This window comes from Copadichromis virginalis, linkage group LG17, assembly GCF_057382275.1.
Source record: "Copadichromis virginalis isolate Kocher_CV1m ecotype Utaka linkage group LG17, C_Virginalis_male_GT1.1, whole genome shotgun sequence".
Classification (NCBI taxonomy): Eukaryota; Metazoa; Chordata; class Actinopteri; order Cichliformes; family Cichlidae; genus Copadichromis; species Copadichromis virginalis.
Window position 1 is genome coordinate 1,243,329 of NC_140634.1, and position 18,576 is coordinate 1,261,904.

The following is an 18,576-nucleotide window of genomic DNA, read 5'->3' on the forward strand; positions in this document are numbered from 1 at the left end:
TCCTCCCTTCTCACAAAAAGATAATGAAACAAATGGATATTTTCCTGGAAGTGCACAGGTGCACATCCCATTAGCTGAGCATCACAAACACAGACCCAGAATTGTCCTGCACATCTGAGTCTGTCACGTCTGACGGAAGAAGAGTGCGTTCATATCACAGCTGCAAGCTCCAACTTTAATGCACACAAATACATGATGTGAATTCAATTGATTAACCTAATTATTGGTCCAATATGTAGTTTCACTAAGCCACTCTGAGTCTATTATACAGAGTTTTATAAAAGCTCGTTCTCGTGACTTTTTCTGTGTCTGAAATTTTCACGGATTAATTCATTGATGTTTCACAAACACGTCCATCTACTGCATTATATAACATTTTAATTAAAAGAAGAGCAGGTCTGTTTTACAGGAAGACATGCAGTAAGTGTTTCTTCAAAGCTACATGACATGATGTGACATTTCTATCATACTTCTAAGCCTGCTAACTGTTAACCACGAATGTACCTAAAGCATTACGTCAATAAGTTTCAGCGATGTTGTTCTGGGGGAGGAGAGAGCAGCCAGGCACAGACTGGGTGCGGCACGCGACCTCTAATCTGTATATTCAAACCAATCACAGGCCTCGTATGAGATTAGCACAAGCACAGTGGGTAACTGAGGGGCAGATTTGATCTGGAGTCCATGTTAATAGAGATGAGACTTAATCTTCTACCACTGGTCAAGTTTCAGTAGTTCTTACTGCAGGAAGAACAACAACAAATGACTGCACAAAGCACTAATAGCAGGACGTCTGCACAGTGCCAGCTTAATGTTGTTGCTTTCACAGATTTTATATTACGCACACATTTCACCATTGGTATTAGTTTCTTTTAAAAAATGTAGAAGATTAAAATGAGCATCATCCTCTTACATACATAGTGGTGTGGTTACCACAACAGGCAGCCAGCTGCACGCAGCCAGCACTGGTAATCCTAACAACCCCCATCTCATCTTTAAATCAGACGTGCTCCGGACACGCTGGAATCACCCCGCAGGGTTTGCAACGATTGCTCCCTTGAGCTCTGACGGGCTAACTGTGAGCGGCACTGACTCAGCCTTTGTCCTGTGAGGGGACAGCGAAATTCTCAAAATTCCAGGGAAACCATCAAAGCATGAGGAGGGAGGTATCCATAGCCCCCTACACACACACACACACACACACACACACACACACACACACGGGCCGTCGTCTCCCTCATGAATAACAAGCATTCAGAAAAGCAGACAGACTGCTGTATGCAGCACAAGGCAACACAGCGAGACCTACGGCCAATCAGAGTCACCGATTACAGTTAGGTTATTGCACGTTCTTCTACTGAACCACCATGAGAATAGCAACAGTACTAACTTGGCCAACTTAATCCACGTGTCATGTGTGCTGCATCCTGCACTCTATCCCAGCACCATCCTCACCTAAACTAGGGCTGCAATGACTCGTAGCCATAATTGATGATGTGGACGTGTCATATCTAAAACCATGTGTTAACAGTTATTGAAATAATCCTACACTAATCAAAGAAAAAATGGCAAATTGGTTGACTCGACTCGAGTCCCAGTGCGGACACACCTGAAGCTGAGCATGTATGACTCTCACAACACTCAGCATCACGGCAGCCATCACTGAAAACAGCAAGCAATAAAAATCACTCTATATTTATAATCAGTCAACTCGACCAAAACTGGGAAAACTTTCAATTGAGCCCAAATGCTGCCACTACTAACTCAGACTGTGGGTCACCATTATCGTTTCAAAGGTGGTCTTTCCCTGTGTGCTGGCAGCCTGTCCAGGTACTGCCCCCTGCAGCAGCTCGGACAGAACAGGACAGGGGGGTTTTCAAATATCCACATTTTTACTAGTCAGCACGCCAAAACTGTTCTTCACAACCAGCAGACCACATGCGGGTAAACGTTGCCATGGTAATAAAGCAATCACTCAGAGACAGCCACAAACAGGCAGGCCATCAAAAGTTGCATGCACACACACACAAACGCACACAAAGCTGCAGTTCACCACAACCACGGCTGTGACCCAGCGTCACTCTGTCCCCCCTATGAAAGGCAGATTGTGTGGGCTATTTCTGGAGGGCCTGAAAGGCTGCTGCTCTGGAGCGATGGAGGAAGTGGTTGCCCACAGGCAGGCACTGCTGGCAGCGTCACACACACTCCTCTATCCTCCCCAAGCCCCCTCGCTTCATCTCACTTGCAATATGAAATGTTTTTATTTGCCCCTGAGCCTTATGAAGCATCACGTAAATCTGTCCTTGCATTTGCTCACTCAGTTCTGAACGCGCCTGTAAGCACCACAGAGTTACAGCTTCGATACTCCAACCATTCAAACTGGCAAGGTCACAAGATATGTTCGTACCAGATGATGCCAGCACATACATGTTCCTATATTTCTACAAGAACGTGGGTACAGAAGTTGTGCGTTCTTATTTGATTGTTATAGAAAATATTTTAAATAAAAACACGACAAAGACTGATGCGTGTGAGATATGGTATCAAGTCTTCTGAAATGTTATTGGTACCAACACCAAAGCTTTCTGTATAACTTTATAACACACCACCTTTAGGATGTAAAATCTCACAAGTAATACTTTTAGACATTTGTGTTGGACTTCATCATTATTAGAGTGAGTTTTGAGTAATGGCCAAACCGCTTTGTGGTGGGGTCACACCAACTTCTAATCAGGTGAACACTTGTGCCAAATTTGAAGAAATTTCCCAAGACAACGTAAAGGCAAGCAGGTGGACAGATGATAACATCGTGCAGATTAAGAGAGGGTATCACAGGTAAAACCTACTATTATCCTAGATACGGTGGCTGCTGTAGGACAAATAACTCTGGCTGCTGTTCATCTGTAGTGAGTAGAGCCTGTTGTCCACAGCTGTCAACATGTTTTTACTCTGGAGGAGGCTGTAAAACTGTGACAGGAGTGCGAGACGAGTCGATAAATCAGCGCGAGTCCCTTCTGACTGCTGGCAGCCATACTGAGGTGAACTGTTGAGCATATTCTCCACTTTCTGTCTGGTTTTGCCACCGTTAGCAGTTTACTGGCATCCGTAAAACTTTCTTTGAAGTCGAATACTGCTTGGCACTTTGCAAATAAGCTCATCCAATGTGAGAATGCAACCAGAGAGCAGGTGTGGATTTTAGAACACACGAGACCAAGACTGTTAACTTGTAACCAACTGTTGCCGCTGTTAAGCCGGCTCGCTAGCTGTCGGTAGACGGGAAGGTCACATGTCTAATGTTCATGCACATTTTCCTGTGTTGGAGGCCTGACTTTTGATCTGATGATGATGCTTGAGATGAGGAGGAAGACTATGACGTTTTGTTGGTTTTTGCTTCTTTGGTGAAGGAGACGCCTGATCACATGTTGAATGTGAAATTTGCTTTCACAGCACAAGAACGTGTTCTGTTCTCGTCCGTCTTTAGCTCCACCCACCACACGAGGAGGTGGAACGGTGACATCTATCTCAGCCGCCGTATTCACGATGCTGGGACAATGTGGTGCCTTCCACAAACCGCTGCTCACTTCTATTTATCTTTAATGTACCAACTTTAAGTTTATAAACTTTTCTGTCAAATAACCTAAAAAACAACTGACCGCAGCTTTAAATGCTTTGCAGACATTCATATAAAAATCAGATATGACTATAAAGCAGTGCTGCTGAGTGATTTGTAAAATACATCCTGATTGTGTGTGTACAGTGTAAATGCTCTATCAAAAATCTGCAACTTCACATCGAGTATCATCGCACGGTCCAACCCTAACACGTCTCAGAGACACGCTGTATGCACGCGGTGTGTGAAGAGGAAGTGATCCGAGCTCTGTCACAGCTCTGCTGCCAATGAGATTCACAAGCTTCAGCACTGAAACCAAACACACTTTTGTTCTTTCTTTACAGAAATTGTTTTCTACGTGGAATCACATACTGGAAATAGTTTCACAATTACGCTCTAAATCACTTACGTGAAGTTCATCGTTGCTACAGCTAAATAATGCTTCAGTCTCAGTCATTCGTTCAAGTCTGAGCCGTGGCAACAAAAGTGGTGCCAGAGGTGAAACATGGAACTTTAAACCCAATCTCCACCACAATCACTGCTACAAATCTGTCCGGTCAAGAGTCACAGCACACTGATTGATGCCACTGACGTCCTGTTAGCAGTGTCACAACTCCACTACGACAGCCACACCATGACACACACAAGCCCGATTCATGCTCGGTCATCCCCTCTGTGCCCCTCTCCGTGTCCTCCTTACTTGACTGCAAGCTGTGGAGATGTTTTTGTGTGTAAAAGGAGGCTGGCTACCAGAGCTGTCACTGCAGCCTCAAAACAGCCATCCTACATTCTGTTTAGGGCCGCCACAATGACCAACACCCTCAAACGGAGCGCCAGAGGCACACAGACCAACTACAATAGAGCCTGTGTGTTTGTGAGTCTTGAATGAGACCAACTCGCAGAGCCTCAGACCAAACACGCCTCTTTCCTGGTTTTCAGACACGCACTGGGGGACAATATGGATTCTCACTCTAAACATAAGTCTCCCTCTGGACTTCTTCGCCTGAACTTCCTGTTTGGGCCTCAGACTGTGAATCCAATTGGTCGCCAACTCGGCACACCGCTGTCAAAACACTGTGACATGCTGAGTTTTTCAAGAGACCCTCTCTAGGGCCACCACACCTCGGGGCAACTGCGAACTCTTCCCAAGCCGCAGGCAGCCATCTTGGCTCTAAGTAGGGCTCCACAGATTGTCTAAGGCGGCATCTTAGCAGAGCAGAACAGTTCCCGGATAAACAAAGGTTCAAGGTTTTCCCTCTGGGTTCGCATCCGTTTAAAAGTCAGCAAAGAGACACAAAAAATCTGACAGATGGACGTCGTGTTTGTAAACACCCACATGGTTCCTCTAAGAGGCAGATGAGCAGCGATGATGTCAGCCCCGACAGCCTGTCAGTGCCCACGCTTGCAAAACATTCCACTAACTGAGTGACAAGCAGCAACCACCCAACTAACATAAGCACACACACACGTAGACAGGATGCATGAAATATTTAGACACAGGAGGAAACGCCACTGTACTGCAGAATTCCTGGTATTCTTATACTCGAGGACCTTTCATTGTTGATGCCAAGTGTTTTCTTTACAGTCAGTTAGTGCCAGCACACTGTAGCTGCAGCATTGGAAGAAAGCAAAGTAATCCTGCATAAACACATTTAAAGTCAGAACTCTCCAAATAAACAATAATGGAAGCTTTGCATTTGGAACCAGAAGAAACTAGAAGAAGATGGACCCACCAAGCACGTGGATGAAGGCAAAAACCGTCCTTGTTGCAAATGGGGACGTTCACCACAACAACAACGCCTTCAGCCTCTAGAAAGGCAACGTTAGTGTAGCCACACCAAAAATCATCATCACCCTCAAAGTGTTTGGCTTTTATGAGGCACGGAGCGTTTGATCCATTAAGCCACCGTGGCTTTAATGTCTGCTTCCCAGATGCTTTTTACTGGCATGTTCTGCTCTGCAATGCATTCAAGCACTGTAGCACAGGAAGGGGAGTTTCTGCAGCGCTTGCAGCGTCCACGTTATAACATCCTGTATTCCCCCCTTCTGAAAGAAACATACAAGACGCAATAAATGCATTCATGTGTCAGAAAAGGGGATGTAGGCCACCCCAGCATCACGATAAAAGCCAGTCCAGAGCCTGCTTTTAGCCACGAGGGCCTCGTCATGTTACAAATTTGCCTCTTCTGAATAAATCATAAGCAAAAGAAAAAAATCACTCTAAATAAAAGACAACCGCGTTACAAGTTGCATGCTTCCGTTGGATAGGCGAGCTGAATATTTCATGATTAAACGGGCCATTATACGGCACAGATCTAGGCCAAGGCTCAGGCTGAAGGGAGGGGGGCTCGGATAACGGTCCAAACCCCGTCCCAGCAACGCGAGGGAACACAGCTCCGGTCCGAGGGGGCTCAAGAGGGGGGCAAAGCCATCTAGGTTAATCCAGACAAAACACACACAAAGAAAACAATAAGCAACTGCGGCAGGAAGAAGCATCGATTTGTACTTTTAAAGTGATTTGATCAAGTCCAGGTGGACGTCAACGCAGCGTGGCTATTCAGGACCCTGCAGCCACAACAACACTGACTAATCGCTGTCACATCCTGTGTTAAGCTACCCCTGAAACAAGTCATTTTCCCAAAACGCCACTTCTAAGGCTTGCAAATGAGAGAGAACGGGCAAGATGCGGGTGAATAAATCCGTCTCAGGTCTCACCGACCAAACTGAAAGCCCCTCAAAGCTAGTCCTTCTAACGTTAGCTCTTAGCAAATGAAGTTAGCCCAAGTTTTCTGTCACCGGAGTGAGGCAGCTCGGTTTCCTAAGCTAAAACGCCATTGGAAGTTGGCGGTTGTAATGGAGTTCTCCAAGCAGCTTCTCCTACAGTCACAAATGTGACACACCGGCTGACAGCCTCGCATTCAACTACACTAATCCCGTGAGGCCTGCGCGCCCCGGTCTAAAGTTGAGGCTAGCAGCCAAATGACAGCGCCCAAGTCGGTTAGTTGTGAACGGGGGCCTGGCCCGTCCCCGCCTCCCTCCCCTCCTCCTGTTTGCCCACAGCCGTTAAAGCTAGCAGGGCTGGCTAACTCAAACACCCACCTCGCTTCTCTAGGTCGTAACCGACCACAACAAAGTAGTCGGCGAGCCTGGCCATCTTGGAGGCTCACGGCGACAGGCCTTTAGCGCTAAATCCTCTGCTCTTTGTGCCGTCAATAGTCCATTCACATCCTGCCGGCGACAGACACATCACGGGCGACAGTAGCATCCTTCCAGCTGCACCCCGCCGCCATACTGTCAGTCTGCCTTGCCCTGACAGCGGAGAGCCGCGAGTCTGCGCACTGAGAGACTTCCAGGGAGGGGCTGCTCGACAGGAATGTCCCATGTGGGGAGCCAAACCAGCTCAGGGGCCAACAGTCTGACCAAAACCTATAATAAACTCAAAGAAGTTTCGACAGTGCCGGCGCTAAAGGGGTGAAAGGTGGCGACGGATTTTCAGTGCCCGGAAAGAAAGAGGACCCACAGAAATGTAGTGGAGCTGCCTTTCCTGAAGCGAACAGCCAAACGCAGTCCTCCTTAAGCGAAGCCCAAGCATTTCAACTAAGACGCAGATTCACCACAGAAGCTAGGAAGAGTGGTTCTTTTTAAAAGATGATTTATTTATTTATTTTTAGCTGAGTGTTTTTATGTTCACTGGATGTTTGAATCAGAGGGGCACACTCTGAGATAAAGCGTCATATTAATACAAAAAATACAGTTTTTATTGATTAGTCAGTAATGAAAACAATTGTTTTAAGTGAGTGAGGTCCACTTCTGCTGCGACAAAGTAAACACATGATTACTGTGGCAGATTGTTTTTCATCCTCCATCTTCAGATCCCAACATCACAGGTGCAGACTACTGGAGCACCTCAAACTGTTCCTTTGCTTGACCGTGCAGACACTACAGAGATGTCGTATGCAAAGATTAGGTTAGAGCAAACATAATGACGCGTGTGATGAACACACACGTTTGAAATGAAAAGCAGGCACCCTCGTTTTGAAAATGATCGGCCTGAATGATGATCTTCCAGACCTATTGCCTTCTTTCTCAAAATTTCCTGTTTGTGTTTCGTCTGAATTGTCGTCAGTCATGGAGAAAAAGAGGAAATTTCAACTTAAAAAGACAGTAGCTTTGTCTGTTTTACTCATGTTTCATCATGCTGAAAATTAACCCTTAAAGTAATGACAAGAGGCTGGAGCTCGTCTCCAAATCGATTTCTGTGAATCATTCCAGGGACCCCCATTTGTTCTCCTGTGTTATGGATGCAACAGCAAGTAACACCTGGATGGGTTTGTTCTACAACATTTCCCCCACATCAGTCTGAACTGCTGCGACTTCCTCTTTTCTGGCTCGCTCTCACCTCCAGCGAGTCCGGAACGCAGCAGCGAGGCTTCTTAGTGGTTTGAGCAGATAGCATGACATCACCACAGCCTGGGCCTCCTTCCATTTGTGCAGTGTTTGTTTTACAGCACTCATTTTTAAAGCGCTTTCAGTCTGTCACTTTTCCTCCACATAACATTTTATGATGGGGAACACATTCATAGCCTCACCTGGCAGGATGATATTCCCAAACTGTAAAAACTGCTCAGTTATCATGACGAAAATCATCATTCACACTGGCTCCAAGTTCCTCAGTGGTGCCCGCAATCCCAGATGACCCAGCACATCCTCAGAGGCCCCGTGTTCAGGCCCCGATGGCTCGGGAGGGATCTAAATAACACCAGACAGTCGGTTTCACAGTCATTGCTATTGGCGTACTACTTTTACTGACTTTTCCATTTTTTCATTGTGTTTCAGTCTTCTTTTAACTTGATCTGAAATAAACTTTAACGTTTGGGGGTTTCTTTGTTTTACATGAGTACTCTGCTTCTGGCTGTACAAAGCCAATGTTTAATATGCAAACATTTAATGTTTTGTTCCAATAATACATTTAGCACATAGCTCCACTTTAAGTAGGTTGAGAATTCATATTCCAAAGGAATGTTATGGGAACCATTTAGCGGCACAGATTAGGCCCAAATTACCATTCAGTCCTTAATTATCTGCTCCGTGTGAGCAGAGGTCCACACCCTCAGCCTCGGTGCCAAACCATACAAAGATACTGTCAGATTTGCCAAAATGTTTGTGTAGCCAAAACATTCCCCCAGCTCCACCGTCTCTCATCACGGCTCCACCACACTGATCGAGGCTCCAGACTGCAGTGTCAGTTTCTATGATGCAGTAGTGTGTAAGGAAGGCCTAATAGCCCACATCCGTGTGGCCTGTCCTTGCTGTCAGCACTGTAACAGCCTTGAGAGACTCCCAGCACTTCCTGTGCTTTCACCTTTGACCTAATGCTCCTATCGCTCTCTGGTTGCAAGCTATCATGTTCATGGGATGTCATGTTTTTTTGTGAAGAGCGTTGTTTTCCCAAAACTCTGTAAAAACTTGGCTCTTCTCCTTTCTCAGAGTTATCTGTGACCCGGGACTGGGCACGATGACAACAGGCCTCCTCTTTGATAAGAATGGCTTTTGACAACCAAACCTATGTTAAGAGAAGATAACATGTAACTAAGGTCACTGCTCTGGTACTAATTCTTGCTGCTGATATTAATTCTGTTCTAACTTTGAAGCATGCTTGGTAGGTTGCCCGAGAGCAGCGGCGCAGTGCTTACAAAGATGGGAGGACAAGAGCAGCGCCATCGCTCTAACCCTTCAGATTAAGCAATGCACATCACTGAAACAAGCGTGAACTCTGCAAATGTCCGAATTATTAGTTACTAGTACTATGGCCTTTGACTTTAAATGAACATGCTCTGTGCTCTTAGCTGGAAATGCTCTTCCTCTTTCGTTATCAAGACGCTGAAGCTATATACAGCAGGTTAGATTAGCAAAAGTGCATAAAGATAATCAACCTGTTACTGAGCTGAACGGAGTTGCATTGGCACTCGTGGCACTTGAACATCAGTCAGGCTGAATCCTTATTTCAGCGAGACTGTTCCAACCCACCCTCTGACAGCGTGACGTCATATTCAAAAAGAGTCCAGACCGATGCACTATGACCTTTGTTGCACTGTGAACATATGAAAGAGCCCAACATGAGCCGGGTTTTTTGGTCTCCTTGGTTACCAGATGCTAACAAAACCAGAAGAGGAGCTACCATGCAGTGATGGGTATCTCCCTTACATCATTTTCATGCGGTTTTGGCGCCTTTATCAATTGAATTTAGGCCTGAAGTGACTTGAATGTCATTGCATTCTATTTATTTGACATTTAATGCAACATCTTAATATATTTGTGTGTAAAAATAAAGAATCTGGATTTGCATGAATTAAATGAAATCATATAAGTCAAGCCAGATTTGTGCATCGTGACTTGGTAGTTGTTTTTCTTTCAGCATACATAAGATGGCCCTGTGCAAGTAAAGATTACACATCACAGCTTTACTCATTTACTATATTCAGCTACCATCTCTCTCTTTGTGTGCACATTTTATTTCTAGGAATAAAGAAGAAGTGAGGCGACATGCCTGTCCTATCACTGATCCTCTTCACACATGCAGCCCAATTAGAGCGCAAAGCAGGTCTGTGCAGGATGCAACAATCATGTGACTTCCTGTAGACTAACCAACAGACAGGAAGTGGTTTGAAGGCCTCATGCACATCATTGCTCTTCACAGGGCTATTCCAGCAGCTGACTTCCCCTCAGCTTAGGTGAAGCATAGCATATGAAAATGCTTCGCTGAGCAGGTGCTGAACCCCTTAGCTGATTTCTAATGAGAGATGTTTTAATATGATATGCTGTTAAACCAGCAAACACACACACACACACACACACACACACACACACACACACACACACACACACACACACACAGTCTCATGTCTGTCACTGAGGTAATTTGAGCTCTGCATACACAAAGGTAATGTGGCCAAATATTGTATGTACACCAAACTGCTGCTTGCTGAGTTGTAACTGAGTGTTTGTACCCATAACACCGAGGATGAACGACTATAAACAGGAAAAATATTCCATGCATTTACTACAGTAAGCATTAAATGGACGGGATCTTGTACAGTGCTCGTGTTCTCTCTGCATGAGCACTCAAAGCCTTTTCTGCAACATGCCTCATTCACCCACTCACACCCTTTCATACAAACACTCTTTCTGTTTTTCTCCTCAGGTGTGTCCTGCGAATCATTCCAGGGAAATCCAGGTTGTGAGGGGCCAGTCCACTTTTTATTTGATAATCTGGGACTTTGACTCAACAGATGAAAAGCAAACAAACAAAAAAAGATCATAACTGAATAATTAGAGACTTGGATACACACATCCTAAACACTAAACTCCAGAGATCTTACAGAGGGCCATGAAAGTGACTCGTCATGAAACCCGCTCTGTAACTGTCCAATAATTCTCATTTTTCTGAACTCAGTAAAGTGTCGTGTCAGAATATAGTTTATTCACAAATATGTCTTAAATGAATACATCCTTACTCTTTAAGGTTGCTACTTTTTAAGCAACCACATGTATCAGATGAGATGGGCCTAGGGTTGCCAACTCCCTGAAAAATAAATAAGGGACACCTCGTGGCCAGGGCCGGGCGACCCAGTTGTCTTCACCCTTCCCTGTGTGGTGAATTTTTTTTAGCTCTTTTTGTGTGTGAAATTTTTTTTTTAACCATTTGACTTGAAGTTGATTTAAGTAGATGCATATTCTTTGTGATATGAACACACGGGAAACAAATGATCATTTATCCATTTATTTTTAACACAAAATGACAACGTTAACACAAAGAACTCTGTCCTGCTTAACCTAAAATTATATAAATTAATAGAAAACAATAGAAAGAACAACATTCTTGTAACAGTGCACATTTAGTGCAATTAGAAAAGTGCAAAAAAAGTCTGTGGAACACCTGCAAACACAACATTTGTGCCTCAAAGGCCTCGACTGCAGCTGAAAGTTGAAGTAAAAAACAACAACAAACTCATGAACTCAAGCTCAATGCTACATTAGGTGGAAACAGACTACTTCTTCCATTTGTGTTTTTTTGAGCTCTTGCTGCAGTTAGGAGTTGTTTGTCGTTCAGGATTGCAGAGTAAAACTCTGAGCAAGACATATCATAATTTAGAATGACAATGAGCTCACTTCTAATTAATTCAGTAGAACATTTGTTCCGCACATCAGTCCACTTATTCTTCATAAGAGAGAAAATCCTCTCCTCAAACCCAGTGGAAGATGGGATGCTGAGGATACAACAGCCTGCATATTGGGGAGGTCAGCTGCCTGAAGAGTTTCCATCCACTTCTCTGCTGTTCCCTTGGACTGCCACTTTTCCTTCTCCTGGTGTTCTTTGGTGAGGTGCTTCAGGAGGCTGGTTGCAGTGACACACTCTTCATAAAGCTCATCCATAGAGATGTTTAACCTGCCAATAGAGATGAGAAGTTGACCTAAATCCTAAGTGGTACATAGAACATTTACAGTGGTAAATAAATGGAAAAAATGTATTGTATATGTTTATAACGTTGTATAGCATTTAAACAATACAATAAGTATAGTTTATGTATTATGTATTTATCCATCCTTATATTAAGTATATGAACTCCTTGAATTTGTAAAATAGTGTATAAAAGATTGCATGCGTGTGTATATACACTCCAAACAAAGTTAATGATTATGGTTTTATTTATATATGTTATCTATCAATTGATTTGTTTATTTTTAACCATCAATACTATTAAAACATGGTTTATCATTTCACTGCTAAATGTTTTCTTCTTACCTGCCAGCCAGGTGAAGCCGTTCAATGATCTTCTCCATGTCATCAAAGGAAATCTTCCCAGATGCTAGAGAGACGGGCTGCAGGTGGAAAAGCCAGTTTTCTTCTGAAAAGTCAAACCGCTTCCAGACATAACTGATGGCAGTGTCTAGGAAGGCTGTAAACTCCTGCCTGCCACCATCAGCATCAGATGGCGAGAGACGCTGGAGCTTTTGTCTTGTTAGGTACCCGTAGAACCCATCATCTCTTCTCTGAAGAAGTCTTGTCAGGAAACACTCCATGATGGAATAGAGGTCAACAGACGTGGTTACATTCTTCTCCAGTTTTTTCACCACTTCTTCAAACAGACACATGATGTTATTACAGAAGAGGAGGTAGACTTCCACAATGTCTGCCTCTCCCTCAACTCCAGCAGCATCTTCTGTCAACTTCAGCAATTCCTTCAGGCGCCTTGGACATTCCTCACCAATGCTGATGAGATATGACTATGGTCATGTATATGTATGTTTTCAATATAATGTGTATTCTTTATATATATTCAATTCAGTAATACTTTATTAATCCCAGAGGGAAATTAGGTGTTGTTGCAGCTCAGACTAATCAAGTCTTCAAAGAGTTGTTGAAGACCACAATCACTGTGGGAAGGAAGGATCTCTGCCTTGCCTTGAAACTGAAGTCTCTTCTGTGTCAACTTATTCGGGCTTTGTGGCTTCAGCTGAGGTATTATTTCAGCTTTTCTAAAGCTAATCAGCTGCTCCCGTTTGTAAACCCGCTTGTTCCCATGATTACGCATCTTAACTCATCATCATTATTCACCTATGTATTACTTTTATGTATTAGTCATCTATTTGTTGTAATCATCTATCCTTGCAGTTGTTTATTACACAAAATAAAGTATATTATCACACTTCTGGCCACATAGCCCTGATATTCACTGCACATGCCCATATTAATCTTAACCAGAGGGTTTAAAAAAAACAACAACAATGTTTAAGATAAGATAAGATAAGATAAGATAAGATAAGATAAGATAAGATAAGATAAGATAAGATAAGATAAGATAAGATAAGATAAGATAAGATAGAACTTTATTAATCCCTCGGGTGGGTTCCTCTGGGAAATTCGACTTCCAAAAAAGCACAGCAACGACCAAAGTTACAGTTACAGAACTGTTATATATATATATACACACACACACACACACACACACACACACACACACATATAAATACAGAGACAAATATAAATAAAATATACAAAGGGGATAAATAGAATAAATAGGAATAAAAAATAAAGGAAAGGACAAAGGAGTTTTTAAGTCTGTTAGTTCTTGTCTTGGGGAGAAGCAACCTGTCACTGAACAGACTCTTCTGGTTGTTAATGGCCGTGTGCAGAGGATGCCTGGCATTGTCCATAATGTCCAGCAGTTTCTTTAATGTCCTTTTCTCTGCCACTGTCACCAGAGTGTCCAGCTTCATGCCGACCACAGAGCTAGCCTTCCTGATCAGTTTCTCCAGCCTGGATGAGTCCCTCTTTGCTGTGCTGCTCCCCCAGCACACCACAGCATAGAAAAGTACTCCAGCAACCACTGACTGGTAAAACATCCTCAGGAGCTTCCTGCAGATGTTAAAAGACCTCAGCCTCCTGAGGAAGTACAGTCGGCTTTGGGCTTTTTTATACAGGTACTCTGTGTTGCATGACCAGTCCAGTTTATTGTCCACCCACAGCCCGAGGTACTTGTACTTGTTGACCACCTCCACCTCCTCCCCCTCTATCTGAACCGGCAGTGGACCTTCTCTGGACCTCCCGAAGTCCACAACCAGTTCCTTAGTCTTTGAGGTGTTGAGTTGCAGGTGGTTTGTGTGACTCCATGCGACAAAGTTCCTCACCAGACTTCTGTACTCCTCTTCCTGATCATCCCAGATACACCCCACGATGGCCGTGTCATCTGCAAACTTCTGAATGTGGCATAATTCAGAGTTGTAGCAGAAGTCAGAGGTGTACAGGGTGAAGAGAAGAGGGGACAGCACAGTTCCCTGTGGTGCTGCTGACCACAGTGTCAGACGTGATGTCCTTCAGCCTGACGTACTGTGGTCTGTCGGTGAGGTAGTCGGAGATCCAAGCCACCAGGCAGGGGTCCACCTCCATCCTGTTCAGTTTTTCCTGAAGCATACAGGGCCAGATGGTATTAAAGGCACTGGAAAAGTCAAGAAACAGGATCCTGACCGTGCCTTTTCCCCCATCCAGGTGTGAGTGGGCTCTGTGTAGGAGGTACAGGATGGCATCCTCCACTCCGACACCCGCCTTGTATGCAAACTGTAGTGGGTCCTGGGCATGTTGTACCTGTGGTCGGAGGAAGTTGAGGAAGAGCCGCTCTAGAGTCTTCATAAGATGTGACGTCAGTGCCACCGGTCGGAAGTCATTCAGCTCATTGGGCCGGTTCTTTTTGGGGACCGGGACGATGCAGGATGTCTTCCAGAGGGCGGGCACTCTCCCCAGTCGCAGACTGAGGTTGAAGACTCGTTGTAGCGGCTCCCCAAGTTCAGCAGCACACACCTTAAGCATCCTAGGACACACCTTGTCTGGGCCTGCTGCCTTTCTGGGGCGAAGCTTCCTCAGTTGCCTCCTGACCTGATCCACTGTGACACTGGGAGATGTTTGGGAGGAGGGGAGGGGGGGAGATGTCTTGCTGCTGAGAGAGGGATTGGAGGAGGGGGGTGTCATGGTGTCAGGAAGGGGGGGAAGCGAGGGAGGCAGGAGAGTGGGGAGAGGACTCTGTAGTGAAGGTGAGGGTGAGGGTGGGGGGGTTGTGGGCTGGTCAAACCTGTTGAAGAAGTTGTTGAGTTCGTTTGCCTTCTCCACAGTCCCCCCCACTGTGCTTTTCTTGGTGTTGTGGCCAAGAAAAGATATGGTTTACATACCATATCTGCTTCTGCCGTGGCCTGGTGGACAACAAATTGGTCAAGGGTTCCTCTTTCTTTCACGCCCCTCATATTCATCATGTGCCCACCAGTAGAAGCATGCTGCTTAACGTCAGTCAGTCCACCATGGCAAATGGAAAAAGTGCGCCGGCACGCACTCTGTCAGTGCGCCAGGGCAGCTGTGGCTACAATGTAGCTGCTATCGGCAGTGTGTGAATGTAGTGTGAAGCGCTTTGGGGTCCTTAATGACTAGAAAAGCGCTATGCAAATGCAGGCCATTTACCATTTACCACAGTGCAGTGCGCTTTATACGTGTTATCGCGCACTTTTCCCAGCCAGGTGTTTTCATTTTCCCATTCCTCCCTGTATTTTTGCAGCCTTTTTTTTTCTAGGAGGGGAACAAGCACTGTTGGTCAAAGGTGTACTGTCGCCCCAGACTTGTGCCGCAGTGTCGGTGTTTGTCTCCTGTTGGCCATGCTGGTCATCTGCTGTCTTCCGGTATCTTCTCCGCACGCGACCTTTCCTTGACCAATGAGATAAGCGGTAATCTGAATTGTTATACTCGTGCTAAGTGTGCTGTCAGCTCATTGGTCACAGAGCAGGAGATGGGCTGGGAATTATGTTTTCAAACAAAGCGTTAAATCCATTAACATTTATAGACTTTTTGTGATTCTCCCTGTATTACGGGACAAAGTGCGTCCCTTATTAGCTCAATACGGGACGAGTACTTTTGTTTCTAAATACGGGACGATTCCGTATTCTTAAGGGACGGTTGGCAACCCTAGATGGGCCCCAGCATCCTGATAACACAGAAACTACAACTCATGGTCATCAGGCTGAATCATAGCTTACTGTTCCCCATAAAACTGTTAGATAACTCCATATAAAACAGTCTGAGTGGCCTTTGCAGTGAACATTAAATCAAGTTTGCCTAATGCGTCATTTCTGCTGTACAATCCCCGCAGTGGCTTCACAAGGTGATTACAGAATAACAGCACATCAGTACATGGAGTCGTTAGCTTTCTATGTGACAAGTAGGATCACTTATTCAGTGGTCATGTTGTGCTAACATGCTATCACATTAGCTAGCATTAGCCACTTTAAGCTAGTGGTCATCACAGGTAAGTTTTTACTCCTGTTTGCAGCATTTCAGCGTTCACACACAGCCACTGCATGTGTGCCATCATAAACCCATCAGTTCTAATCAACCTGGCCCTGACCGATCCCGTCTCCTACAGGTAACATTCATCAGGATCTGATGACTGAAGACAACGAGAGAGCGAGGAAGGTTAGTGAATAAGAAGGTTTAGAGGCTCAGTAAGGATGAAGGACGAGCGCAGCTATGAAGACGATGGGCAGGTGGACAGATGACGCACCTGTGGAGGCATGGAGATGTCTAGAAGAAAGGGCAGTTTTATAAATGTTTGTTTATGAGGTTTTATATTTAAAACTACATAAAATCCCACAAGACAAAGGAAAGAAGTTCGAAAACAACATCCAAGCACAGACAGAGCCCACACAGCTTAGTCAGACCACATCAAAAGTACAGGAGCAATGCTGGAGTCTGAAGAAGATGATCTTCTGTGTGAAGCTAGAGAGTTCACCGAGTCCAGAAGATGTGGGGAACAAGTCCAGCAAGGAGTCAGAGTCCAGCAGAGGTGTGGTTTCGCATAAACAAGTGCAGTCAAATGATGTTAATATGATTGAGAAAAGGGCCGCAGATTTCAGAAAATTTAAAGTGACGACGAAGCTCTCAATATGCAAACATGCCAAACACTAAACATGGGAGGAGATGGTGATTCCAGGCTCTAAGAGTCAGTCTTTTAGCTACAATCACACCAAACATTAAGGCTTTCTGAAGGGGACGTCGGGGAGCAGCCTAGCACTGCAGCTGTACCACCTGGCTTTACTCTAAAGTCATAAATCAGGATATAGACAGTAAATATCTCCTCCCAGGAACTCCTGAGTGTAGCACAGGACCAGAAAAGGTGGCCAAGGGTTCCTTCCAGTGCTTTGCATTCATCACACAATGAGGAGATAGACGGACAAATGCTGCCAAGCTTCGTTTTACAGAAATGCAAACGATGGAGGACTTTGAACTGTGTAAGTTGTAATCTGGCATTTCATTGGCCCATCAAGCGTCTCTGCTTCCATGTCCTTAACCAAGCATCTCTGCTGTGGTGCTGTAAGTGTACAACGTGTAGTAAACTGGCTGATTAGGCGTTGATAATAAAAGTCACTGTGAGCAGGGGGCTGATCCAGATGGGAGAAAGACTAACAGAATTCCTGATTTGTAAATAAATGAGCAGAGCAGGAATTCAGACTGCAGCTGAGCAAATGAAGCTAAACATCTGTCGATGTAGAGGTGCTTAGTAGTGTGAAGACCTAAATCTGACCAGTGCTTATGTCCATCAAAAGAAAGGTGGGCAGGGGACTTTAACCAGATTGTTTAATAGTGAGAGGAATGGAGAAGAAGTGTACTGCTGCCAGTCTGCAAGAACAAGTGTGATGTGCAGAGCTGCTGTAACTACAGAGGATAGATCTGAGCCATAACGTAACGATATGGGGAAAAGGTTAGAGGAGTTAGAGGAGAGGGGATCGTCAGCGAGCCACAGTTTGGCTTCATGCTGAGTGAAAGCAGTACAGAGAGAGAAGGCCACAATGAGTTTCACTGTGTCTTTGTGGATCTAGAGAAAGCAGACAATAGGCTGCCAAGAGAGGAACTGTGATGCTGCAGGAGGAAGTCAGAGTGGCAGAGAAGCATGTGAGCGTGGTGGAGGACACGTATGACACAGCGTGCAGGACAAGATGTGGTGAGGTGTGGGGGAGTGACAAGTGGCTCCAAGATGGGGATGGGCTTACATCAGGGGTTGGGCCTTTTTTGTTGCTGTGGTGACTGACAGGCTGACTGATGAGGTGGAGGAGGCTCACAAACAACCTAATGCTCTGTAGTGACAGTATGCAGCAGGTGGAAGAGAGCTGGAGAGGGGGTGGAGACAGGAGGTTAACTTCCTGGGGTCAACCATCCACAAGAAACGTGAAGAAGAGAGTGCAGGCAGGGTGGAGTGGGTGGAGATATGTCAGGAGTGATTTGTGACAGAAGGATAGCAGCAAGAGTGAAAGGGAAGGTTTATAAAAGGGTAGCCAGATGTGCAATGATGTAACAGGAGGCTGAGCTGGGATGTGCAGTGACCAGGAGGAGAAGCTGGAGCAGTTTGGAGACGAGCATGAGATACTGTGGACGTGTG

General features: G+C 45.0%; 1 protein-coding gene across 5 annotated transcripts in view; it reads right to left on the reverse strand.

Moving 5' to 3' along the window:
• sbf1 (SET binding factor 1) overlaps positions 1-6,965 on the reverse strand; it is a 47,969-nt gene extending 41,004 nt beyond the window's left edge. For 2 of the 5 annotated variants that reach the window (XM_085435870.1, XM_085435869.1), the window contains exon 1: positions 6,707-6,965. In XM_085435870.1, coding sequence (XP_085291996.1) covers positions 6,707-6,761 — 55 coding nt within the window. In that variant the 5' untranslated portion in view covers positions 6,762-6,965. The remainder of the gene's footprint in view (positions 1-6,706) is intronic. The other 3 variants (XM_085435873.1, XM_085435871.1, XM_085435872.1) reach the window with 2 other exon arrangements.
• Positions 6,966-18,576: the final 11,611 nt, after the last annotated feature.